Source organism: Ixodes scapularis, unplaced genomic scaffold (genome assembly GCF_016920785.2).
Source record: "Ixodes scapularis isolate PalLabHiFi unplaced genomic scaffold, ASM1692078v2 PGA_scaffold12__126_contigs__length_90152505, whole genome shotgun sequence".
Classification (NCBI taxonomy): domain Eukaryota; kingdom Metazoa; phylum Arthropoda; class Arachnida; order Ixodida; family Ixodidae; genus Ixodes; species Ixodes scapularis.
Window position 1 is genome coordinate 6,933,618 of NW_024609838.1, and position 25,991 is coordinate 6,959,608.

General features: G+C 49.3%; 1 protein-coding gene across 1 annotated transcript; it reads right to left on the minus strand.

The window, feature by feature from the left end:
- Positions 1-772: 772 nt before the first annotated feature.
- LOC8031507 (dentin sialophosphoprotein-like) lies at positions 773-25,324 on the minus strand. Its single transcript, XM_002405921.5, has 4 exons — positions 25,230-25,324; positions 9,295-9,377; positions 5,453-5,537; positions 773-3,931 (listed from the first exon to the last, which is right to left on the minus strand). The coding sequence occupies exons 3-4, from the start codon at positions 5,482-5,484 to the stop codon at positions 2,425-2,427; spliced, it is 1,539 nt and encodes a 512-aa protein (XP_002405965.4). The 5' UTR covers positions 5,485-5,537; positions 9,295-9,377; positions 25,230-25,324; the 3' UTR covers positions 773-2,424.
- Positions 25,325-25,991: the final 667 nt, after the last annotated feature.

Sequence of the window (25,991 nt, forward strand, 5' to 3'; positions counted from 1 at the left end):
CAGGAGAGCAATAAAGGATGGCCAAGGCTTGAATGTAGAGACTAATTGCAGGCATAACAAAATGTCAGAGTACGAGAAATTCTGTTTATAAAACAACGACTATTCGCGCACGTAAGTAGAGTGGCCAAAAGCAAAATCCTCCCTTTTGTGCTATCGTAAAGTCCGCTTGTTTTAGCGTGCGACAGGCTCTACTCATGGGCCAAACATAGGGCTCTGATCAAGGCCGCTCGTCAAGCCGTCTATTTCCTCCAGCATCGGGTGGATGGGTGATTGCCGCCTTAGCCGACCCTATTGAAAATTCTCATTTGTATGAGAAATTTCTTGTGTCCAATGAAGACATATGAATCATACATGATATATAAGAACATATAAGAACCATATAAGAACTATATAAGATATATATCAGAACATTCAAGCACCATATAAGAAACTTGTAAGAAGTTTCTTATGGGTTTCTTATATATATTATATAGTTCTGATATAGTTCTTATATGGTTCTTATATGTTCTTATATATCATGTATGATTCATATGTCTTCATTGGACACAAGAAATTTCTCATACAAATGACTTTTTTCACTAGGGGATAAGAAGGCCGAAAGACAAACCCCCAAACAAGATAAGCCACGCAGTGCGTTCCTTAAAGTTTTGAGTGAATCACGTCGAACAATTGTAGACTGAGCAGGAGAAGCCTACCTTGCGAGTGCTGCGAGCTTCTTGGCGGCCGCTGCCATCACCACGAGCCGTCATTGACGGAGGAACGACACGAGACAGTAGGAGACGCACAGTGTAACACGTTCATTGTACAAAAAGGCCCCGAGAAACGTCCCCGTCAAACAATGGTCGTCTTCCTTCTCTCGGACTTTCTGGAACGTTCCGAGAGCTCCTCTGTGGCTATTTTAGATCGCGTGCCAGCGCGAGCCTAACCTGGCACGCTAAGCTAAACAGGCGAGCATCGGGCGCTCCTGGTTCGCTCCAGAAAGACAACGAAATGGGCGGCTTTCCTCATGGGCCGGTCCAGATGGCTGGTGCCCATTCCAGCCTAATTCGGACTGCGGAGTGAGGTTTATCGGTGTGAGTATTTGGTAGGTGTTTCCGCCGTGCTCATCCACTTTATAATATGATTCACCATTCTGTTTGGTTGTAGGCGCAGGCCGGCGGCGAGCGTTTTTTGTTTTTTTTTTCCTCAGGGAAACAACAAGGTCGTCAACGAGGAGAAAGTGAGTGCGGTGAAACAAACAGGTGACTTGGCAACTCCACGTGCGGTATGGTATGGTATATTGTACGATACGCTACGGTAACGCATGGTATGGTGTGGTATAGTATGGTACAGTACGGTATGGTATGGTACGGTATGGTATGGTATGGTATGGTATGGTATGGTGTGGTATGGTATGGAGTGGTATGGTATGGTTGGTATGGTCTGAAAGCGTAACGTGATGCACGTTACACTTTCAGATGTAAAGGGAGTATTCACTGGGGCCATTCGCGGTGAGAAGCTCGCGATGGGCGCTGCTGTTTTCCTCACTATGGGTAGCGGACGTGCTGCTCACGCAGTGATGTTTTAATTTTCATAGTGCAAAAAAGATTCGCGTTGCACCTGTTTATAGCAGCAGAGGAAATGGAAGTATCCTCACTCTGGGTTGTGAAAAAATTCCACCTGGCGGCGATCCTCAAACTTCTCGCCGCGAATGGCCGAGTCCGCAGCAGCTGAGCTTGTGCTCACGGCGAGCCTCTACAGTTGTTTTGCGACACGTACTCCACACCATCAAGACTGCCTATCTTAGCAGCCTGTAAATGTTAACCTGTTCTGAGCATGCGCGTTGAACAGTGCACCCAAATATGGCGTCCAGTGAATACACCTCTAGTCGTCGTACTGAAGAGGTGAAATTGCTACTTTACAGTGGTGACATAAGATGCGATATAACAGGCAGACTGGTTTCGCTTATAATAAACACACTAATACGACACATTTTACCTTGTGGCACTTCTTTGTTTTGATAAGCTAATCTCATGAAAACTGCAAACACCCTTTCCCCCTAATTTTTAAGGAAGCCCCAAGCAAACAGGAGTAGTAGCATTCAGAAGTACGCGGACTGAGGTCATGAGGATACCTTCAAGTGACACGCACCCTCAGATTTCCCTTCCAGGTTTGCTGCTAAGCACGACATACGGCTTGTTCGAAACCAAAAGCTCTGAACCGGCCCATTCGGAAAGTCGTCCAAGAGAGATCAAAGCACTAAATGACACCGAGCCACCGTATTGCCCGGCATTCTCAGAACGGCCGCTGTACGAAATGTCATTTTCCACCGCGACCACGAGTCACACTTCATGGAAACAATACACACGCCATAAACGAACCAACGAACAAACAGGGCGTTAGAAAGAGCAAGTTCGAAAAAACGCGTGTGTCATTTTGCCGCACTTAGTCGGTTGGCAACGCTGCGACGGGTGCTTCGCAACAGGGCGCCTTCCAGTCGTCATCCATGGCTGAAGCGTCGGAACCTTCTTCCTCTTCGATGCTCAGTTGCGGAGACAGCAGCCGAGTAGAGCTTAACCGAGGACTGGCTGCCAAGGAAGTGTCCTGAGCGGTGTCTTCGACTGGATCCTGACTGGAGAATTTCCTGAAGAGCTGATCCGACCGATAGTCGATGCTGTAGTCCCTCAGCAGGATCCGCTTGGAGCTGGATGACCGGCTGCTGCGGCGACTCGAGCGGAAGAAGCGGTGGAACACGGACATCTTTCCGTGCACGTCGTAATAGCTCGACTCCGGCTGCTCCGACGAGGGCTCGTCGGTGGGGGCACCAGCCGCCGCGGACGCGGAGGCGCCGTCGTCCGAAGACGCCTGCCCTTGGGCGCCCTCGAGTTGACGCCGCTTCCGGAGGGCGCTGCTCCGCCTGGATGAGCCGCCTTCCTGGCCGGCCAGCACGTTCTTCCTGGACAGCTTGTTCCCGTTGGTGCTCTCCATGGAGCGGTAACCGCTGTCGGCCTTCATCTGCTGTAACCGCGACTGATGCCCCATCTGACCGTCGCCATCAGTGTTGTCCGTGGTCGAGTCGAACGAGGACGTGGTCATGCCACCCTCGGTGCGGCTGGCGTCCGTCGACGAGCAGTCCGTCTCCATGCTGTCAAAGCTGTTGTCAGCCGAGCTCTCCGTCTTGCGGTGCAGTCTCCGGGCAAGGAGGACCTTGTAGTTTTGCCTGCGGGCGTCGCTGGAAAGGTTGAGCGCGCGAGCCGGGTCGTCGGTTGCCTCAGACTCCTGAGACGTACTGAACCCACAGGGAGGTCTGTCGTCCTCTTCCTCGTCATTGCAGAGGCGGGAGGCCACGCCGTGAGACCCGGAGGACAGGTCTTCGACGCAGTCGGTCGTCTCTTCTTCCTCGAAGGTAGCCCTAAGCTCCCAGAGCTGACGGTACTGCATCCGGACCGTCTCTGGGTCCTCGCTGTTGTCATCGTCGTCGCTTTCTGGAGAGAGCCCGGGGGAAGAAAGGGAGTCTTCTTCGTGGTGCACGTTTTCCTTGCTGCCAATATCGTTGTAGAGGACCGCCGGTGTGCCCTCTTCTTCCAGGGACCGCGACTTGAGAAGACGGGCCATCCGATCCAGGCCCTGCTCCAGGATTCCTGGAGCCTCTGTGCTGGCAGACTCCCTAAGTGGGCTAGGCACTTCGCACCAGCCTTCACCGGACAGGTCTCGGGGCACCAGCCGCGCGGGAATGGAGAGCCGGCGCGGCTGGGGGCACGTGGTCCAGTGGCTGCACTGAGGTTCCTCGTCCCAGGGGAGGCACACGGACGCCTGGCGCTGGATGCGACCCGTGCACGAGCGACGCGCCCGACTTCGCTGTCCAGCCGGAACACGCTTGGGCACCGCACCGCTGCTCACCGCCGGCTCGGGCACCGGCTGGGCATCGGGCTGCCGTTTAGAGGCGGACTCGCTGCAAACCGAGGATACGTTCGTCAGGGATCACGGTCGGGTAAGGCAGGTAGTGCGTTCAACGGGTCCACAGTGAATTACCGTCTGTGAATAACCCGCTGTAGTCTATCCGCGACTCCAAGCCCTCCCTTTCAGGCCCTCATTAAACAGCTTCGTTTTTTCACCACAAACAATCTCGTTGCATAATAATAATTTAGCGCGAGACCCCTACTGAGCATGTTCGATGTAGAACAATACGTGCCGTTTGTTTAGTTCAAGGAGGGGGAGGAAAACTTTATTCAAAAGCTCAGGTCCGAGCCGTCTTAATCGTCCGTACTGGAGGAGGAATCGTCTACTACAACTTGGGTTAGGGTTCTTCGTTGCGGAGGGTCTAGGATCTCCCGCACATGAAGAAGTAGGAGAGGCCAGAGCTCGTTTTGTAGGTCAGGGGGAGGAGCGGCCCAGTTTACCCAGGAGTAGGGGAGGTGGGCAGGGAAGTTCAGAGGAGTGGGGTAAGTGGGAGAGCACGTGGCTCTTGGACAGAGCCAGTATGTGTGTTCATTTAATGGGCATCAGTCGCGAATTGCAACGTAAGATTTGCAGGACATGCTATGTCTCCAGCACGCGTTCCTGGCCTTTTGCTGCACGCGCATTGGAAGCGCGTGCGCTGATGTCTTATCGAAGAGAGAAAGCTCGCGCTGAAAGCGGAGCTTTCTACTCATTATGTAGCAGATATCATGTTGCAGCACACTAGTTGCGAGGTGCGCCACCAAAAGCATCGCTGTCTTCCACGATTGTTCAGACGCCAACAATGACGCCTTTGGTGGGGTTAATTTTGCTTTCATCGACGGGAATAAGGGTAACGTCAGACTGCCAACTTTGACGGTGATGGTCACTGAGCTTTTTATATACCCCATCGAACTTGTCGTACGCAACTGATAATCCTAGTCGTGATGTCATGGGTAGGGACCGGAACACAGCAAAAAGTGTCCACTCCGACGGTTCAGTGTGTCACAAACCCGCGACCACACACAATACAAGTGCTTTTTTTTACAGTGGTTAATGCGTGAACTTGCATGTCGATACTGGACGTAGACTTTTGCCTGTAAAAGAAGAGCTCTAATATTGGGATAAGGCTTCAGAGGTAACAGCGATGGCGCAGCAGCGATCTGCATGTGGGATTTCGCACGTGCGCCTTTTTAAGGACTGCATCTGTAGTTTTAGGAATAAACCACGACATCCGTACCCGTGTACCAATAGAGCACGGACCATGACTGGCACACGAGTATGGGATTGATGCAACGTCACACACGCTGTCGGCGCGCTGTAATTTTCTTGACCTATTCAATCAGGTGAGCAAGAGGACCAGAATATCATCCTGTCCCTCACCAACCATAACCCGAAGGCTGACGTCTCCCGAGTCTTAAAACTTGGTTAAAGTAAAGGGCGTGTTTTTTTTTTGTTTTTTTTAAGATATAACAACAGTTGATAGCGTCGCGTATTGGTCCCAATGAAAAAAAAAACAGTTTGCAATGACGCTTACCTGGAGCTAGGCTGCGGCTGCTGCTGCTGCATCTTGCCACTGCTGGTATTCGGTGCGGGCACCGCCGGTGCCTCCAAAGGCGTTGCTGGCAGAAGTAAAGACATTGTGAGAACGCGATTTCAACGACTAATACGCCACTCTCGACAAATAAGACGGCCATGTACCAGCTCAGCCATAGGCTCAACGCACAATGCTCGGGTTTCAGCAGGCGAAGATTGGCTTCAAAATGGTTCGCCCTGCTTTTTGTCCGCTACATTTAGAACCTGCGACTGCGTGCTGGCGTAAGCGAGCTTCCAGAAGGTTAGCCTTCTTCGGGGAAGCAATGGAAAAAAAAACGTGGGAAAAACTATGTGCAGTTTTCCTATATGGCGTCCCGTGAACGTTGTTAAGCGCACACTGTCTGGTTTACGCGGTTGCGTAGCTAGGTTACTTTCAGAGTGACCTAGGCAACACGCCGATAGGAGAGTATAGACGCTTTGCAGCAGTTGTGCATGGGCGCCGCCATAACTGACCTTCAGTTTTTGTTTCCACTTATTACGTTTACTTCACTTCATTATTACCATAGCAGGCTAGGTCACTGCCATCCTAGATTTTATCCTGCCTTTCTGTTCAGCATTGGCCTTTGTGGAAGCTCTTTCACACCAATTTCAGTGGCTCGGTATCTCGGTAAAAAGAGAGAAGGTCAGCAATGGCGGCTGTATTCTGGCGCGTGTGTAAAGCGTCTGTACCGACGGAGTCACTTATTACAACTGTTCACCCTACACAGTATGAGAATAAATTTGAGGCACAAAATTTGTTAGGCCCTTATAAATCACAGTTTTACCTGCGCTCCGTTCGTTGCTTTCTTTCTTTGATGACGCGGGCACAACCAACGCAGTTTCCTTCCCTCTGCTTCGGTGTCCGCATCTCCAACCGCCAATAATATGTAAACACGGAAGCCTCAAGAGCCACGCAAAAATCTCGAAGGGAAATATTTCGGCCTGTTGAGTGTTTTCCAGCTATAGGTTCCGTTCGTTTTGCTGTTGTTGCAAAAACAGTTTAACGTGCTTCTCAAGCAAAAGCTTTTTTCTTTCTTTTTTTAAGCAGTCATGGTTATTGTCAAGACTCGAGCGTCAGAGTTTCCGATAAAGACCCCCGACTACTCGAAAGGCGATTTTTTTTGGACGCTTTAGATCTCCTCACCCGAAAACGTGGGCGTAAATTTTGGGAAAAGTTTTCTCAAGTAATTTAGCGCATACTTCCCAAGGCTGTCGTGGGAACGTCATAGTTTTGGGCGTAGCATGAACACCCGGGATCGCTTTCTTTTTTTTTTTTTTTTTGTCTCTCGTAATTTTTTTAAGGCTGTCGAGGGAACGTCATAGTTTTGGGGGTAGCATGAACACCCGGGATAATTTTTTTTCTCGTCCCCTGGAACATTTTTAGCGTCCGCTATTTATAGCGCAGAGTTGGCCAATCATTGGCCAATTAATGGCTGGCCATGGTCCTCTGGCCAGTGGCCAGAGAGTGGCCAGAGATTGGTCGATGATAGAGACTGGCCGATGACTGACCTTTCTCTGGCCATTGGCCAATGGCCACTGGCCATCAGCCATCGGCCAAGCATTGACCAATGAACGGCCACTCGTTGGCCACTGGCCAAAAGACCATCGCCAGCCACTTGCCATTGCTTGGTCAAATTCCGTGTTGCGTAGGTGGCTGCTTACCCTGTTACCCGTGGTATGCTCTGACATTCCGCCTCCTTGATCTTTCGATCTCCGAGTGTCATCCGCGCAGAATGTGAGTTCAGGGACAGTAATGAACGCCACACATGGCACCGTTCACGTCAACTGCCGCTCGCGCACCCGTCCTGTCCTGGGTGTGTGCGTGCGTTCTTTTATTGTTATCTGAATCTCCTTATCCTGCTTTACATCTCCGTCCGGAACAGCAGTTAGAAACAAAATGGCGGCATTCATTTCAAACCTCTGCTGTGCGCCGTCATTCGCTTCCTTAAGCCTGCACCGTCACGCCGTCGGCGCTTCAAAGAATGTCGCTACTCGTAGGAGGAGATAGCTCCCGGCTAATGTATTTGGGCTTTTTTTTATATATATAAAAAAAGACCGAGTATGGGTGTCAAAACACGTGAATTTAGTTGGTGAAATAGCAAAGCCCATATGTAGAGCGAAATGATGTGTTCTTCTGGAGAGAGTATTTTCTTGACGAGGGTCAATTTAAGACGCTGCCCTATCCTAAAACATCGTGGAAATTATAACTAATCTTCGGGAGAATTCTTTTCTTGAATATCCAACTGGGCACGGCCGATAGCAACACTAATACAGTAATGGATCGCTGCAGCATTTGTGCCAAACTGCGCCAAAGTGCCTGCCCACCGTCTTGCTCCATTTTACCAAAATCAGAGGAATTCGCGCCAACATTGCGCGAAAACTAATTTCAACTTAGTCACTCGCAACTTGGCCGGATTCTTATGATAGGATTGTGCGAGTTGTCCGAACTTTAGATTATCATGTCAAATAACGTATTATTTTATATGATTTCCCATGAAACTTTGAGAGCGCTCGGAAGTGCCGCAATATACTTCTCATGTTCGTGTTCGGTTCTGGAGGATTATAGGTAGTTTCGTTGAGTGCGCTCCTCGCCGCCCACTGGTGTACAGCAGGGAAGCGACAACCATAAAGTAGGCATCACGATCTTGCGTGTCTTGCTTTGCCGTAGCGCACCCACGTGCTAAGGGGAAAACATTCCTCCAACGCGAGACGTGACGGTGACAATTGTTAATAAAACTTCGGCTTCTATATGTGATAGACTAACTGCGATATACTGGCGGTATCTTTTTGCAATTCTAGATTTAGCAAGGATACATCTGTATCGCGAAAATATTTATATGGACTCCTCTTAGTTTACTTTTTATGCCAACTTTTTTTTTTGTTTAGATGTCCCTTTTATATAGGTGCGAGTAAATTATAACTAAATTATAACTAAAGTAGAAGTAGTGGATGCAAGCTTGAGAAGAGCTTTAACGAGTTCAGTGGGGTCGTTTATAAGAAGTATAAATCGTTCACAAGCCAATTTTCGTTATGAAGTTCTATATATATAATGCAATTGACGGTTTATAATCAAATCACACGCGTTTTTTTTTTTCTGAAATAAAAATTGCAGTTTTAATATAACGTATCACACTTGAAGGAAACAAATTTAGGTACTCAAAATTATTGTAGACTAACATCATTTCACTGGGATTCTGTACCTAAAATAGCCATTCACCGCAGTTCGTGGTCTCCTTCGTCAGTCATCTTCTTGCCACCATGTCTGGTGCTTCTGCGTGCAATTAAACAGCTATAATTTAACGTTAAGGCTGTGATGGTGCAGGCGAGCTGGTGTAGATTTACCATTTTCTTGAACCACCTGAGACTGTTGAGACTACGCCTTCTGTCTTTCTGTTTCTGTCCTTTCCACTTTTGGTTCTTCTCCATACTCCACTCAGTCTCAGGCGGTTCAAGAAAATGTTTTAGGGAATCGATCCTGCCGTGCAATCGATTATAACAGAAAGTTACACATAATTGAAAAGGCAAAGCAGACGCTTCCTTGTTAAACAGGTCTAGCTATGAATCTTAAATTTGCAGTTTTATGAATGGAAATGGGGGGAAGTGCGCGCTCAGGCTCCAAAATGGACTTTTGGCTGCTCCAAGCGGTGCTCCAAAACGACTTAGACCGATCCCATCCGTGTAATAGTAATGATAATGCAACGATTTCATTTTTCACACACTGCATACGTATACCTAAACCGCGTCCCACACACTGGTGCTTCAAGGCCAAAGGCAGGACGCGTCGTAGACGTGCAAGCCGGTCACCTGGGACATGGTGGGAGGCGCTGGAAGCGAAGCTCTGCAGAGGCACTGTCTCCGGCGAGTGCTGCTCACTGCCCGCCTGGTCCCTGAGGAAAACCAGAAGGTAGCATCGGTCGACCGCTCAAGCTTCAGCGCGGATGAACGCGAGGCTCCGAATACAACCACGACGGCCCATCAGGGACTCTAGAATCTGAACACTCGGCAAAATGGTCGACGAGGAATTCGACAACCGTGATTGGCCGGCACGAATTGGTTCAGCGCGGCACCAGCCAATCACGACCGCCGAATTCCCTGTGAAGGTTTGCTCCAAGCGTCCAGGGTGGAGCATTAATGGCGTCGTCAAGAGTCTGGAACATTCGCGACCTATAGCTCCTCGTAAAGTCACGACACTCGGCGCTCTGCTCGATTCGCGGACAACCCAAAGCCCTCCGCGGAAACAGGAAAGCGCAGAAACGCGGCGTACCAAGTGAGTAACGGACGTTGCGTAGTCGGACGCGGTCCTCCGGTGGATGGGTCTTTACACCTTTCGAGCAATTATCACTCGGGCAAGAAAGGCGGATCATGCATCGGCTGGTGTTCCTCCGAAGAGACCGACAGCGCTCGCTGAGAATGCCTTCCAGCCCAAGAGGGAAAGATGGCGGCAAGCAGAAAGTAGGTAGTTTCAGTCGATCGTTTGGAAAACAATAGCAGATATATACTCCGCCGACGCCTTTGCGCCGTGCATCGATACAAATTAAAAAAAAAAAAAAAAAGAGAAGGGATGATGAAATATTAGGCTAGGTGGCTAGGAGGCTCGTCTTTGTGACCGGTTGAAAGCGTAATGAATGTTTATTACCAGCGTTACGTTACCTTTGCAGAAATGGTGTGTTTGAGGACAGAGCCCCGCGCGTCGGTGGCGTCGGAAAACGGGTACTAATCGAGAATACACGGCGTCCCACATCTGTTTTTACTAGAAATGGGCAGTGAACGCCGCTCAGTTTTCGAAGGGCGGATGCTATGTTAAATGCGCAGTTCGCGTTTCATTTCCCATGAACTGCACCCCTTCACAGAGCTGCAAAAGAATACTGTCCTCCGGTTTGCACCGTTCTGGTTGTTCATTCCTATACCAAACTTAGGCAAGTGCACTGAGCTAACTTCTGTTCTTTCTATAGTCTGCTTCGACATTTTACCTTGCCTAGTCACGCTCGAGAATTAAAATAGAATTGTCGGGACCCAGTGTTTTACCCCTTGAATCAGATCTGCGCCGGTCTCCTCTGCGCCGATCTTCCCTCCGATAGATTTAAGAACGTTCGTCCTTAAATGCGCAGCTGAATTCAACACCAATCCGAAGTGCGTTCCATACGTTCTTGTTCTGACGTGGTTTGTGTTGATTTCGCATCGACGAGATGTTTTGGTGGCGCCCTCTTATGATTCCAATCTCTGACGTCACGAACATGATTATTAGTAGCAAGCGAGAAGTTCGATGGTGGTTAAAAAGGGCGGTGGAAGCCTCACGCGTTCCTAGATCAACACCGTCACGGTTGAGGGACCGACGTTTGTCTTATTTCCGTCGCTGAGAGCAGAAATAACCCTACTCAAGACGTCATAGTGAGGGCCAATCGTGGAAGGCCGATCACAGCGACGCTTATGGTCGCGTACATCGCCAACACTGGCACGCGTGATTAATAGATAGCAGTCCGCTCCACTGACTCGAAGGCTCTGATTGACTGATTGGCTCTGAATGAAGGATGGTAGGTAGACGCCAAGGCCCTTTAGGTCTACCTACTTTCCTCCAATCAGAGCCAATCACAGCTCGGCGTTCTGACGTCACCACAACCCCAGCAAAAGAAGCAGGCGACCTTGCCCTCAGCATTGGCGAAGTGAGCGATCGAAAGTGTCGCAGTAATTGTCCTGCCACGATTGGCCGGATGCTGACTGTGACGTCAGCAAAGGATTTCTCATCGACGGAAATAAGAGTGACATAAGAACTTCGATTTTGACGCTGTTGGCAGTGTAGGTTTCAGAGCGCAGTGATTCCAAGCTTCCAACATGCTCCCTACAAACACCACCGAACTTGTTGTTCGCAAGGCAATGACGTCAAAAGGGGGAACCATAGGAGGACACCACCAAGACATCTCGCCGCCAATACTTGGCAAACGGCTAAAGCCACCCACTCGATCTCGGTCAAGTTATCCCAAAGCAGCCTAGCGGCTAACTGTCTGTTTTTGTCGAGCCCCAGAACCTCCTCAGTGTGATGCACATCCACGGTCGCAGCAACCTTTGGCCATTCGTCGTTCCCCAGTGGCTCACGTCCTTGGATGAATCACTGCTCGTCTGTTGTGGTGTCACGTGCAAACGAGTCGAACCGAACCGCTATTTCCAGCGTATCGATGACGTCTTTCCGTAGGCTCAATGAGCGCTGAGCAAGATGCCGCACTACGGAAGTCGGTCTCGTCGTTAAGAGCTCGTTAGAGATCGCTATATTTAATGGCGCCTCGTAAGATTGCAGGCACCGGGAGCTAGAGACAACAGAGACGCAGCGCCTTTATATCGCCTTCGTCTAAATTCGGAGGCAACTCCCTCGAACGCTGTCGCCTTCGAAGCAAAGACGGGGGGTGACGTCACAAGCACCTTAATCGAGCGGTCAGACTTTTATTCATTTATTTAGTTTTTTCGTACGATATGCCACACCGCTTAGAAGGGCGGTCCTCTTAGCGTTAGTTGCTAAGGCGGCTCTGGAGCGGAAAGCAACGAGGTCTGAGTCGGTGGCGCCACCAATGAACACTCTTGCCAACCGAGGCACTCTCGGAAGTGCCTTTCCTGTTTTCAACATGGGGGTAATTTTTTTCAAAGCTGTCCAACCGGCGTCACCAAGCGACAAGGGCTCTCGCCTGAGACCAGCGAGGTGGAAAGCCGTATTAATGCGCGACGTAGTGAAGGCCTGCGTTGTGGCGCACACCCCCCAAGCAGGGAAATACCGAAAAAAAAAAAAGTGTCGTTTTGCATCTTTTTGTTTCGCGTAATGCGCCCCAAAACATCAGTTCGACGTACACCCGTGAGCAATATGAAGGTGAACAGCGCTCTTCATGTTTTTGAAGCTTCTGCAAGTATTGGAACAAGCTCTGTTCCAGAAGAGGGCTAGAACGCAAAGTTTAAACCCCCAACCAGGTACCATTTGAGACGCTGACAGTTAATATAGCTTAACGAGAAACCAAGTAAAGTGTTGACCTTCATATTGCCGGTGGGTGTACAGCGCACTGGCCTCGAACAGACGGCCCCAACTTTTACGAGAGGCTTGACAGCGGTGTGACATAACTTATCAAGCAGCTAAAGTGCGTATCAAAAACTACAAGAAAAAAACAAAAAAAAAAAAAAACACTGAGGCTTTGCAGTATGGTAAAAAAAAAAACCTAGTTATTTTTTTTAGTAGTCAGTAACACGTACATTAGCTATTTTAATGAGTTGTTCCGCTCCTCTATCGAGCCGCTCGTGAACGTTGGGTCCATCGGTTCGACTTCTACGCGTTGTAGGTCAACCTGAAGTTTTGGGAAGTTTTACATGGGACAAGTTGTGTAATAATATACCTTTCTTTTCTGAGAGCGAAGGCGCGTTCAGCAGTCCGTCCGAACGCGAGCCAAAGGCCGACGCGGAACCCTTGTCCATCCCACGCTGGTCCTCGGACTTGCCTCGGAGGCCACGCAGAAAAATCGACGGCTGACAATGCGACGCGGTCAAGTCAACTAGCACCCATCGTCGTCTTATCCGCGGCTAAACACACGGTGAAGGCCTCCACGATCCTTTACTCTGCATGCGAGGTTTGGCCGCTGGTGGGAAACGCGCGCCGTGAGGATACACTTCTGGGGCTAGTCCAACTTAATGTGAAAAGGAGTATGCCAGGTGCCTGCGGAGCGGAGCCAGCGGATGGCACAAAGGACCGAGTCACAAGGAACGTAACCTGCGCTGGCCGTCCTAGGGGCCTCGCCGTTTTCACTCCGAGAATCCCAGTGATTGGTCCATTCTATGGTCCGATTCTATGGTCAGTATCTTTGAAGTTAAAGCAAGTAGGCAGGCGAGCTGGTTAAAGGGATTGTCCGGTTAAAACCGGAAATGCTTAAAGAAGCACTAAAGAAAAAAAGAGTTTAAAATATGGTTGTGACACGCGTGTCAAAAAATGAATTTTACGCGAAAAAAAATTTTTAGAGCAGTATTGACGGCGCGAGATTTATGTTAAATTCTCCGCGCAAAGTCTATGACGTTGGGCAATGATCATACACTCTTTCCAGCTCAACGTGATGGCCAAGCCGATTCACTTCTACGCGCCCGAAATGCCGAGAGTAAAAGCAAGTAGAAAGGTCGCGTCTCGCGCCGTCAATATTGCCTTAAAAAAAATTTTTTCGCGTCGAATTTATTTTTTGACACGCGTGTCCCAACCAGACTGTTAAAAACACATTTTTTTTGTGCGTGTTTCTTAAAGATTTTGTGATGGTTACCTGGCGCAGTCTAATGTTTAGCATAGGCCATTTTAATTCTCTTAAGCGGCACCCCAATTTAGTGTTATCAGTGACGGATAATTATACGAAAAACACCATACCAAACTTCGCAAGTGTCAATGGTTGCCCTGCCATGCCGGATGTGACGTCACACCCGGCTTGCAATTCTCAGATCCTATGCCTCATGCCTCCGTTGGAACACAGTTCTCCCGACGCACCGCCGCGTTTCATTTTACTCGCCACTGTAAATCTCGCGGACAAGTCTGGAGCGTGACAGCCATAGAGTTATTATAATGTACGCTAGAGGTTCAACTGGCGCTAGTGTCTATGCGACTTCCGGGAGGCAAACTGAAGCAGACAGCAACCAGTCTACTTTTGCGGTGCTCCTGTGCATTCCTATGGGAAAACGCGCGTGCATTTTGTCTCTTCGCTAGAAAATAACATGGAACACTTTTGTTATCTGGGTAGTATAATGAATAGTGTGTACCTTTATTAACCTTGTAAAAGTGTAATTGCGTTAGTCACAGCATTTTTTTACCACTAAACGATGTTAAACTTCGCTGTATTTCAGACCCAAACCTCTGTTCTATGGCAGGTATGTAAAAACAAACAACAATTCTAAGCAAAAAAAAAAAACGATTGAAATGATTGGAGAGTGTGTTCAAGGTTTGCGAGCATTACGGTCGCGCTTATAGTATATTGCTAATATGCCCGTCCTGTCACTATATGAAAATGACTCCGGATGTTTCGGATGTTTTGAAAACAAAACATACGAAACGTAAAGAATCAAATACATGGGAGATGGAAGGTGTGTCTTTTTATTATTTCCTATGTTGGGCAGCTTTCATCGGGCACCTGCACTCTGGCCTCTGCCTATTTTGAAATATTTCGAGCGTGCGAGTGATGTTTTGAACGCAGAACAAGCATCTTCGCACGTATTCATGAACGGAAAGAGTAAAGCAGTACTTATTTGTTTTTATTTTGATCGCCTGCATGCACAAGGAGTTACTTATCCAGTGTTACTGCGGAGTTCTTGCCGTCTCTTTTGGTTTTCCACATGTCCTTCGTTCGTTTGGCACATAAATCTCTCATGCTGAAAAGCGTCGACGCCGTGTTCGCGCTAACAGTGTCCGACAGTGCACATAAATACATGTACGAAGCGGTTTTAGTACCGTTTTTCATGCCACGAATTTGAAATAAAAACGCCATAACTGACCAATTATTTCATCTGCGTGACTGAAAAATCTTCCAATCTACTTAGCACGTACGAATTTTTTGTGATACGAGCTCTTATAATAAAGCGCAGAGAGAAAATGTACTCGCTTTTTCCCATAGAAATGCATTACCGGAAGTCAATTTTGGACTGTCTGCTGTCTGCTTCAATTTGCCGCAGCACCCTAGCGCCAGTTGAACCTCTAGCGCACATTATATTAACTCCATGGTGACAACCGCACAAAAAATGCCCTTTCTAGTCACAAAAATAAATAATAATAATGTTCTTGGGCAGCAACTATAGGGTGAACCACGTCGTAGCGCTCATGCGGAGGACAAAATTCGAAAGGCGTTTCAGTTCGGCGTTATCTTTGCGTTAGGTTACGTCTGAGCCTCCGCTGCTCCGAAGGTAGAAGCGAAAAAAACCCGTTTATGCACGTTTGTTTTAAAATACAATTACTTGTCCAGGGAAGCACACAAAATGCAGATTTGTCGCGGAAGATGATCCTACAGTCATTGACAACGAGGTCTAAATGTTTTCTCGAATACGAAATTTGACTGGACAATCCCATTAAGGATATACATGGTATTATACCCTGAAGCAAGGGACAAAAATGGGCGGTCAGGGTTGCAATGACTCATTATCATTTGGGTGCACCCTCGAGGTACCCTAAATATCATGTAAGCGGGCGGTAGAGATATATTAAAACTTGGGTTTGGGGCCAGTTGGTCCTCACTGAATGAATTGGTTAAACGAGCGAACAAAACGGGGACAAGGAAGATACACGACAGGACAAGTGCTTTACTCTCAACTGGTTTTTAATAGCAGCATCGCCACCTATATATACATATATTATTGCCCAATCCGCATCACACCCAATTGCACACCCAAAGACAGTCATACAAAAAAGCCATTTTTCTTTGAAGCAGATAGATAGAGCGCTGACGCAATTGCCTTCACGTGTTCTCATTTAATGATAGGGCACGTGAGCATAATATGTGCGCGTGCAATAACGCGAAGGGGGGGGGGGGGGGGGAGGGGGGCATCTTGCTGACCATTGTAGGCGATGTGTGTGCAAACCTGACCTGAATTCCACAAAGATTTTAAGAAAAGCAAAAGATAAAACAGAAAATGAAATTATAAAGTCGTTCTACGTAAAAAAAAAATGAAAAAAAGGCGATTGTGTCAGTGCCCCGTCTGTCTACCTACCTCAAAGGGAAATGCCGTCTTTGTATGGCTGTCTTTGCGTGTGCGACTGAGTGTGATGCGGATTGGGCAATAATATCTGTATATATAGGTGACCATGCTGCTATTAACCAGTTGAGAGTAAAGCACCTGCCCTATCGTGTATCTTCCTTGCCTCCGTTTTGTTCGCGATTTTAACCTTTTATTCAGTAAAAAAGGAATCACGTGCTCGCTGTACAAAGCAGCGGCCGGTCTTTGACCCTCACGGTGCGTGGACTCATGAACGTCACATTCACATCGCCTTACCAAATACACGGGAATTAAGTGTAAGTCCAGTATACACTCTAAAAAACGCCCGTGAGTCTGCTTTCCCACACAACACTTGGAGAGCCAATCACCGCAGCTTACGGATGCAGCTCAGCGAATGACGATGCCGAAACATATGTTTAGACTAAAAAACGCGGTCTTAGTTGTGACATAAAGCAATGCAAAAGTGACGTTTTGCATTGCTTAATGTAACAACTCAGACTGTGCTTTTTGGTCTAAACATATGTTTCGGCATTGTCATTCGCTGAGTTGCCTCCGTAAGTTGCGGTGATTGGCTCTCCGAGTGTTGTGCGTGAAAGTAGACGCACAGACTTTTTTAGAGTGTACTGTACTAATCGTATCAGTTTGATCAACGCGGAGTATAGATACAGGGCCTCAGTGGCAGGCATATTGAAAATATTATCCAATCCAACCAAATGGGCGCTTTCCTAGCTCTCTTTGGACACGTCATCGTGACATCTATAGCCAATCCTGGCTCGTATACCGAAGTTGTCCGTGACGCGTTCACATCTGGGCCAATCGAGCGTTCCATGAGAGCTTTGGCGATTTCTCTCTCCACGGCTGGACGCCTCGCTAGGCCCGCTGTCCAGGAAGTGGATACAACCGGCAAGAGAACGGACGCATCTTAAATGTGCGATCGATATTGGCAACTTTCCACTCGCACCGGTATGACGAAAAAGCGGAAACCAAACGGGCAACGCAAGTACAGGAAATATTCACTATAGACGCCATATTTTAGGGTGATGTTTAGAGCCATAGCCTCCTCTATGCTCACAAAGCCTGGTAGTTCGACCACGAAGCCATAAAGTGCCCGGTCGCAGATTTGGAGCGCGAGGGTCTGGTAGCACAGAGCATCAAATAGCCATTTCTTGGGGGACCTGGACGTCAGCGCACAGCTTTTGCAGCGGCGAGGACCCAAAACACACTTGTTCGCTTGGAAGAAGTGTGTTTCGGCGTCTCGCCGCAGCGGGGCGCCAGTCACGTGGCTCTCCTCTCATCCGTTGTTTTCCGCTCCACCTTTTCCATTTTGGCGGCCGCTTCTCGTGGCGATCTGCCAGGCTGTGCCAGTACATAGGAGGTTATGTTAGAGCACATACTCAGAACGAGCTTACATTAATAGGCTGCAAAGACGGGCAACCTTGATGCTGCTGAGTGCACCTTGCAAAATAATTGTGGAAACTCGCCGTCAGCACGAGCTCAGCAGTCGAGTGCTGACGTAAATACTCACATCGATCGTACTGCAAGCACTAAGGGGCAATTTCAACTCCAAAAAAAACTTTTGTTGCATTTAAAAAAAAACATGTAAGATTGAAGAGATTTGTAATGCGTGAGGGGCGCTATGTTTACAGTGATGTCTCGTTAATATGAACACCTCTGTGTCCCCCCGCCCCCCCCCCCCCCCCCCCCCCAAAAAAAAAATAAAATAAACGTTTATAAGCTGGGTTGTCGATGATAAGGAGACAAAAATGCACGTCTTTTCCCAATTTGTCCCCAGAAACGGTACTCATATAGCGGGGCATCCATACTAACCGGGTACATCTAAACGAGACATTACTTTTGTCTAATCTATTTTAAGCGTTTTACATTTTCGAATCGCGAGGTTCTGATGTCAATCTGTCTGTATTGTCTCTGTAAATGCTGGAAATTGAACCGTTAGCCGGAGTTTTTTTTTTATATTTTCTTGCTAATACTATTGCTAAGTTTTCTTTTCAACGCTGTAAATTGAACAGCATGTAGATTTTGTCTTTTTGCTTGTGCTGCACAAATGTCAATGAGGGGGCCTGTGGCTTCGTCAAGCTGTCCTCGTGACAGGTTTTCTTTCACGCGCCTCCGCTATCATGTACTTGGTAACTGATGCAAATAAACAAATCAAATAAAATCGAGTACAAACAAAAAAGAAAGAGAAGAAACCCGGAAAGAAAGGAGGGAGCCCTCTTGCAGCGTGTACAGCGTACCATGGTACGACGCTTTGAGGCGTCGGGTCTGCGCAGCGCTGCTGCTGAGTTCCACAGCCGAAGCATCCCAAGCAGAACATGGACGCCGGTAGTTCATGGCATCCGGACCCTGGCCTGCGCCGCCATTAAGCGCCGACGCCATTTTGGGCTGCCCAAGGACCAAAATGCCGGCCCACTGATCGGACGACGGAAGGTGGAGTGCGAGTCGTGCTGCGACAGCACTTCCTAGATGACGCAAGGGTCGTTCTATATACGTGTCCTTTTTGACCGGAAGCCTGTCAGATCAGCGATCGTATACCGATGGGAAGCGGGTACGTATCATCACGTATACCATCGCAAACCATACGTAGCGTGGACAGCCTGCCATGCTTATTTGTGGTCCGAAATACGGCGGATGCAAGCAGACAGAGAGGGGTACGCCAGAGCGGCGAGCTCTGATTGGAAGGACCAGTGACGCAAGGGCTAGCTCCCTCTCTAACCATTGTGTCCCCTCGCGCCGGACGCCGGCGTTCTGTGTTAGAACGGGTTAGAACTGGGACACTATCCGTCCAATCAGAGCTCGGCCCTTCCCTCTCATCTCCTCCTCTCCCTCAGTTTGTCTCCGCACACTATGTTTCACATTAGGTGCGAGCGAAGCAGACAAGGGCTCCGATGGTGCACACTATATGAGTGTTCGTACAATAAAAGCGTCGGCAACACGGCCTCACTTGCAACATCGGCTTCGCTCGCACTTGTGGCGAAACGGCGGTTAGAACTTTAGGTTCCAGTCTGCTAAGTAGTGTACGCCTCTCCGTAAAAGCGTACGAGGGCGCTTTCATAGCTGCGTTTGTGGGTTATGCAAACGAACTTTCTGGCTGACCGCAATTTTCGAGCGAGCGCTGGTTGGACGGTGATTTAGAAAGTGTGGACTGTGATTGTGGGATACGGTGGAAACGTCCATACTCTGTCCCATATACTTATACTTTATTTCATAAGTTACGTGCAGCAGAGGCGAACGCACAGGCGCGAGCGCGTCGCATACAGATTTCCTTCCTTTCATGATCACTTGCGAAGGGAAGGCAAATGGGAAAGTCATGTGCCCGCGTCTATGCCTTTGCTGCACACAACTCCTGAGATGGAGTATACGTCAGTGACAGGTCAAAAGCGAAGTGTAAGCTCCTCCCACCTCTTTCCACTTTAGTGGAGCGAACGCTGGGAAGGAGGCGGCCTCCTCTTCACCGTTCGCTCCGCTAAAGGGGAAAGTGTGGAAGGAGCTTCCGCTTCGTTCTTGAGCTGTCACCGGCTATAGATGTCTTGCAGCAGTTCCGCATAATCGCCGCCATGACCAATCTTCAGTTTATGTTTCCTCCTATTTTGATCAATTATTTCGCTCCATCGTTACCACAGCACGACAGGTTATCACCATTTTAGATTCGATTTTGGAGGCTCGTCGTCAACGCCCGCTTCAGTGGCTTGGCATGTGAACAAGACTAGAGAAGGTCAGCAATGGCGACTGTAATCTGGCGCGTGCGCAAAGCGTTGATAGTGTAAAACGCTGTCAGAGCCGCTGGCTCTGACAGCGTTTCGATCTCGCTGGTCATTTGCACGTGTTCTTGTACAAACGAAGCCATAGATAAAGCCACGCGCTCGCGCCGGTATTTGGCAGCGTTGTATACTAGGTATGCAACGGACTATTCGCCTCGAGATTTGATCGGCACCGCTGATGTGAAGAAAAGCAGAACTACGCACTGTTTTACACCATATACTGATAAAGCCGGCAGATCGCCACGAGAAGCGGCCGCCGAAATGGAAAAGGTGGAGCGGCAGACAACGGACGAGAGGAGAGCCACGTGACTGGCGCCCCGCTGCGGCGAGACGCCGAAACACACTTCTCCTGAACGAACAAATGTGTTTCGGGTCCTCGCCGCTGCAAAAGCTGTGCGCTGGAGTCCAGGTTCCCCGAGAGATGGCTCTTCGCTGCTCTGTGTTACCAGATCCTCGCGTCCAACTGCCAGGCCTTGTGAATATAGAGGATCGGCTATGGCTAAGAGCTCGCTTACTCTGTACCCTTGCCCGTGTTCTGTGCCGTTAGTACGGATGCTTTGTCCGCATCCGGATTGTGGACAGAGGGAATCACCACGTGCCTCGTGGATAGCCTTGGAGAAACGAGAGCACGTTTCAACCAAATTCGATCTGGGTCTCGAGGCGAATAGGCAAATCTAAAGATAGCGGGGACAGAGGGGACCACAGTCGCAATAAACGGCCAGCTAAGAGTGTTGTCTCTCAAACTGCGTATCGGTGTACGTTGGCTTTACTTGACAGAAGTGAGAGGAGGACGCTGTGACGAGCGTGCACTTTGTGCATTTCGATGCTCTCACGCGCGGAGGAAGGACACTCAATGTAGGACTTTGAAACAGAGTGTTTTCTAAAACCGCGTCGGCCATTCAGCTCTATTTAAAGTGAGAAAGTAAAATAATAATAGTTCTAAATTTGTCGCTCCTTCTATGGGCGCGATTAGTTCGTTAACCGCTTTCTTTTCTCTTTTTTTCTGTACCGCGTTTCAGCCTAACTTGGCAGACGGTAAAGGCTACGGCCCCAACAAGCCACTCAGGCCATCGCAACGAGGCACGTGACAACGCACCGTCGGTGTGCACTCGTACATTGAAGAGCTGTCACCTGCTTCATACTGACTGACTCTCGAACGTAAGTAGAACCGTTTCCCATCGCTATAAAGGGACCGCTGATTTGCCAGGCTTCTGGTGAAGACGAAGTCGCGCGTTCAACCAAAACGTCGAGGACGCTGCCTCGGCCCACCTGGAAGACAAGGCCTGCTCATGACGTCATCGTTCGTGGATCCCCGACCGATCCGCACTAAGCAGCATCCGGAAGCTCGACACGCGTCTTGGCGACACCGCACACATAGCGTCGCGCTCGTTTCGAGACGCGCTGACGGCGACGCAAGCTACGCCTGAATCCACTGGTGATGACGTGTTAGGGGGGGCCTTGTCTCTCACGCTTCCGCGTCCAGGGCGAGCGTGGGGAACAGCGATGCGCGGGCCTTGCGTCATCTAGGCGGCCTTGACTGGTGACACAGAGGCATGCGGGATTCGGAGTCCAGGACACGGCCGTCGAGTGGGGAAGGGGGGGGGGGGGGGGGGGGGGGGGAGGGGGGGGGATGTTGATGGGACATGCATGCACCGGACAGGGGAAGCGCCCACTTCTCTCTCACCGGCACCGACGCCGTGTCCATCTCCAGCATCTTCGAGCCCCATTGCCGATGACAGATAAGCAAATTTATTGTTTCTTGGAAATGACCGTTTGTTTAGGTCTCACTTTCCTATTTGTCCTGTTTACGCGATGCTTCGATCCAACTCATCTATCTTCGAAGTTATGGCGTGAACAAACACATTTCAGTTTAAAATAGCAACGTAAGAATTAAAAAAAAAAAGAATCTGGATTGTGCTTCACATAATTTTATTGCAATTTACGTCGAGAGAGGAATTGGCAATAAATATTTTACCGGATAATATAATGAATCTAGAAAGATTCATTTTATTTTATAATATGTCTACGTTATATTTTTGTACGTTTCTACTTCGGGACGCCATCTTCAGGTGAAAGCTTAATGCTTCGAGCTTAAACTAAAAATAAATAAATAAATAAAAGAACTTGGCGTGTTAAATAACGAGCACCAACCTTCTCCTGGAATGCTGTGGTCAACAAACAACTCAGGAGCGTCTGCTCCCATTTTAAAGACTGGCAATAACGTTCTGATACAATCCCCGTCCTCTGCGTTTTCGCGATTCGACGACCACGAGGACACAGTCAATAAACAACAAAAAAGAACAAAAACTGTAAATGACACGAACACGGGTATTGGAACAGGCTCAGGCAAGACGAACGGAAGACAAAAAAGGCAGCACCGGAACGCCCGATGTTTTGCCAAGCGCTGCTCTCGAGCGCTCGTCGCTAACTCGTCCGGCCGTCCAGGCAGGAGCCGACCCGACTATTTTTATTGGCTATGCCGTGGGCGAGTGGCCGAGAACTGCGGAGCGCGAACCGTCAGACCCATGCCACCTGGAAAACGAGGCCTGCACCTCCCCCCCAAGAAAACGTCATCGCTAGTGTCCCCGACTGTAGTGGTTCGTGTTGTGCAGCGTTTCGCGGCGAACGCGACGCTATATATCACGACGCTGCGACGCCGGGACGGGTGCTCCTGCCGCAGTTCTTTACGGCGACCCTCGTCACCGAGTTTGAGCCTGTTTGCCGCTTGGCTCCACCGACGATGACGTAATTTGCAGGCCTTGACTTCTAAGGTGGTCAGACACGCAACCCGACCTGCTCTCCTTAAACAAACGGCCCAGAAGAAAATAATAAAAAAAAAAAAGTCGCCCGAGAGAAGTAAAACGAACGCGGCGCCCCGTTCCTTTAGTGGGTTGACACTCGTAAAGGTCACGTGACCTTTTGGGTTTCACATATCGGGTTGTGTTCGCGGAGGCGGTGACGTAAAGGTCATGGTTACATTCTGCCTCCTTCCCGAAATAAAGAAAGAAAAGTAATTCCTCGTTTTTCTTTTCCTTATTTTATAAACACGCTTTTCAAAAGATCGATAATTTCTTCTTTTTCTTTTTTTCTTTCAAGAGGGGGCGCTTTGATGACGTCACTATTTGCGAGTTCTCATTTCTGACGTCTCCGTTTACGGGCGTCAGCTTTCCGGGGCGTCTCATCGCCGTGGCCTCAGAGCAGACGACACCGAGGACGTAATCTTTAACTCCATTATTTATTTTTTTTTTACGCAAGCGAAACCCCTTTAGATTTCTAGATTAATCATTTTATAAATTAAAAAAAAGATACAAAATAAATCTACAAAAAAAACTATCTCAAGCACTACGACAAATTTCACATGCGTGTCTACGTAGCTGGCGATACGCTAGCAGAAAGAATGACATTGCCACTAAAACCTTCTCAAGCAAAGAAATAAAATGCGTATTCAGCAAAACTCGCAGTTTTAGTAAAACACTTTCTCTCACTCTCTTTCTTTTTTTTTTTTTTTTTTTTGGCCAAAGCAACGAAAAGTTAGCAACTACGAGACGACTACGAAGGATTTCGGGGAAAAAGCGGCTAGGGAAAGTTGGGAGCTAGGCCGGGAAACACTCTTTGGCTGTCTGCTTTCGAAGCGCTGATGGATGCTTATGCACTCCGCTGACGACGTGAGAGCGAATGAGTCCGCCTGTTTGCTCAGCGTCCGCAAATGAACTCGGGCCTCCCACGCAAAGAGTGAGCGATCGGGGCATTACACCCCCGCCGAATTTAGTAATAAAATATAGTATAGACTCGAAGAAACTGATAATGAAAGTTATGTCGTCCACCCTTTTGCTAGTATTCTGCTCTCCATGGACACACGAGACCACAAACCCGCGAAAACCAGATATTCGAGACCAAAAGAAAAATGGCTGGCCGTTCGAAATGGATTGACGGAGAACACCCCACCAAATCCTTACAAAAGGAGCGTTTTGGGGGATAGCGCAGCGTTCCGAACGTTCTATCCGTTGTAACTGCTCCAGTTAAAAACAAAAAGGGCTTTAGTGCAAGCCATCGCCGGTACGCGGCACTAACTTCCATCGGCATTTTCCAGGCATTTGCCCCTACGGCGTTCTTGGGTGGCCTTCCCCACAGTGCGCGCGTGTAACAGGTGGAGCCTACCTTTCAGGAAAGCCCGACCGGGACCGAACCAGGATCCGCTCGCTCCACCCTCCCGCCACTCGCTCGGAACTTCTGGCGCGATATTAATCTTCGGTTTTCTCTTTTATTTAAAGGTTAGCTGGATCACGTATAAGTAATGGAGCGCCTATATTGTCGTCGTAATTAATTTCTGAGCTCGCGAGAAACAGGAAGTGCTGGTGTCGAAAAAAAGAAAACATAAAGCGGACGGAATTCTTCGACGCGAACCGCAAGAAAAAAAAAAAAAAAAAAGTTTTAACGTAGGGAGAAAGCGCGGGCGTGAAAGGCCAAAGGTTCTCCCTTCCCTGGTCCGTGTGTACGCGCTCTTCCGCCAACCCCTGACCTTTGAGCCGGTCGCGGAGGGCTTCGCCGAACCACCGGGAGTTCACGGCGCGCGTAGCGCTTCGAACGAACCAGTTGGGTTCGAACCTTCGATGGACAAAACTCTCATCGAGCCTGTTCTTCGGCTAACTCGGCCAAACCTATCGACACGGGGCGACTGCAGCTAAACTCGCGACGCGTGGTGGTTGGTGGTCAACAATGTCAAGGAGCTCAGCCGGAAGAGCGTTTCGAGCTCATCGCTTCACTCGGGAGTGGCTTCGGGGCTGGGAACGATTGACTACAAACTCTTCTATCCGATTTAGCGGAGGTTCCGAGGCGGTACTGACCCCGAACTGGTGGGCGGTTTAGGCCTAGCGAGGAACTCTACACTATCGAAGGGAATCCGGGGGAAAAAGTAGAAGACGCGTCCCCTCCCGCGAGAAACTCCTTTGCGGCTACTACGTCGCGAGACGGAGAGTCTAGCGCGTGACAAAAACACCGGGCGTTTTTCTTGTTCCTTTTTTTGTGTTTTATGTTTCGTGACTTTTTCTCCTCGAAGTTTGCTATCACTTCTCCTTCCTGTTTTGATTGATTGATCTGCCGCAGGGGTGGTTCCGCCGGGACGGGAGGACTTTTTTTCTGTTCTCGGGCAGCAAGCCGGGAGAATGGGGAAGAACTACGCGCCTGGAAGAAGGGGAGCGAGGGGGAAAGCAGCCAGGCGGGGGAACGCATGCCTTGGGATGCGGGGGGTCGTGCGGAGAAGCTCACCTGCATGGGCAGTGCTGGAAAGCGGCGAGGAACTGAAGCGCTCGGGCTCGGAACCCGGGCCGCCAGAAGCACTGCCCGCCCGCCGGGTCCCCCCTGGAGACGGGCCGTCGTCATGGCGACGGCTCAAATACGACCGTGACGTCACGAATGACGCCTGCGATGACGTCAGTGCCGCCCGCCGCGCCGCCACGGGGCAACCGTCCGAACTTCGGTACGGTGGCTATTTTTAGCGGAGCGAGCGGTTTTCTGTTATGAGTCGTGACTGCGTGAGCCGTATGAGCGCGTACTCGAAATATTTTGTTTGTTGGCACTTGTTTTGTCAACAATGGCGTCTGTCAGATGTTTAAGCCTCGCGAAGAGTGCGGAAAACTACCTTGGGCTTTGTCGCTCGTTTTTTTGGGGGGCGTTTTGGAAGCCGTTTCAACGTGGAGAAAATTTGAGGTTTGAGCGGGTCCGATCTTGTTTTCTTTCCTTCTGCCTGTCTTTGAAAACGCGGAGGAGCTGAAATGTTACCGACTTCAATTTGCTCGCTCTGCTACGGTCGGCCGTTTTTTCTCTTCAGCACGCTCTCGTACCGCGTCGACCTCTGCGGCTCGGTGAAAACAATTGCGCTCTCTCCCGGGAATAGAATCGGTTTGTTGGCACTCGCCGGAGCGTGTCGGGGCAGTCAGAGGCCTCCGAGTCTAGGGCAGACCGGACCTCGGAGTGCCACGGCTGAGCGGGAAAAAAAACAACCATAGGAAAGACCGGAGCGAGTGGAAA

Coding starts and splice junctions, on each gene's coding strand:
- LOC8031507 (XM_002405921.5), bottom strand. CDS start 5,484: ATGCAGCAGCAGCAGCCGCAGCCTAGCTCCAG. Junction 3,932..5,452: donor CAGCCGCAGCCTAGCTCCAG/GTAAGCGTCATT, acceptor CTCGGTTTGCAG/CGAGTCCGCCTCTAAACGGC.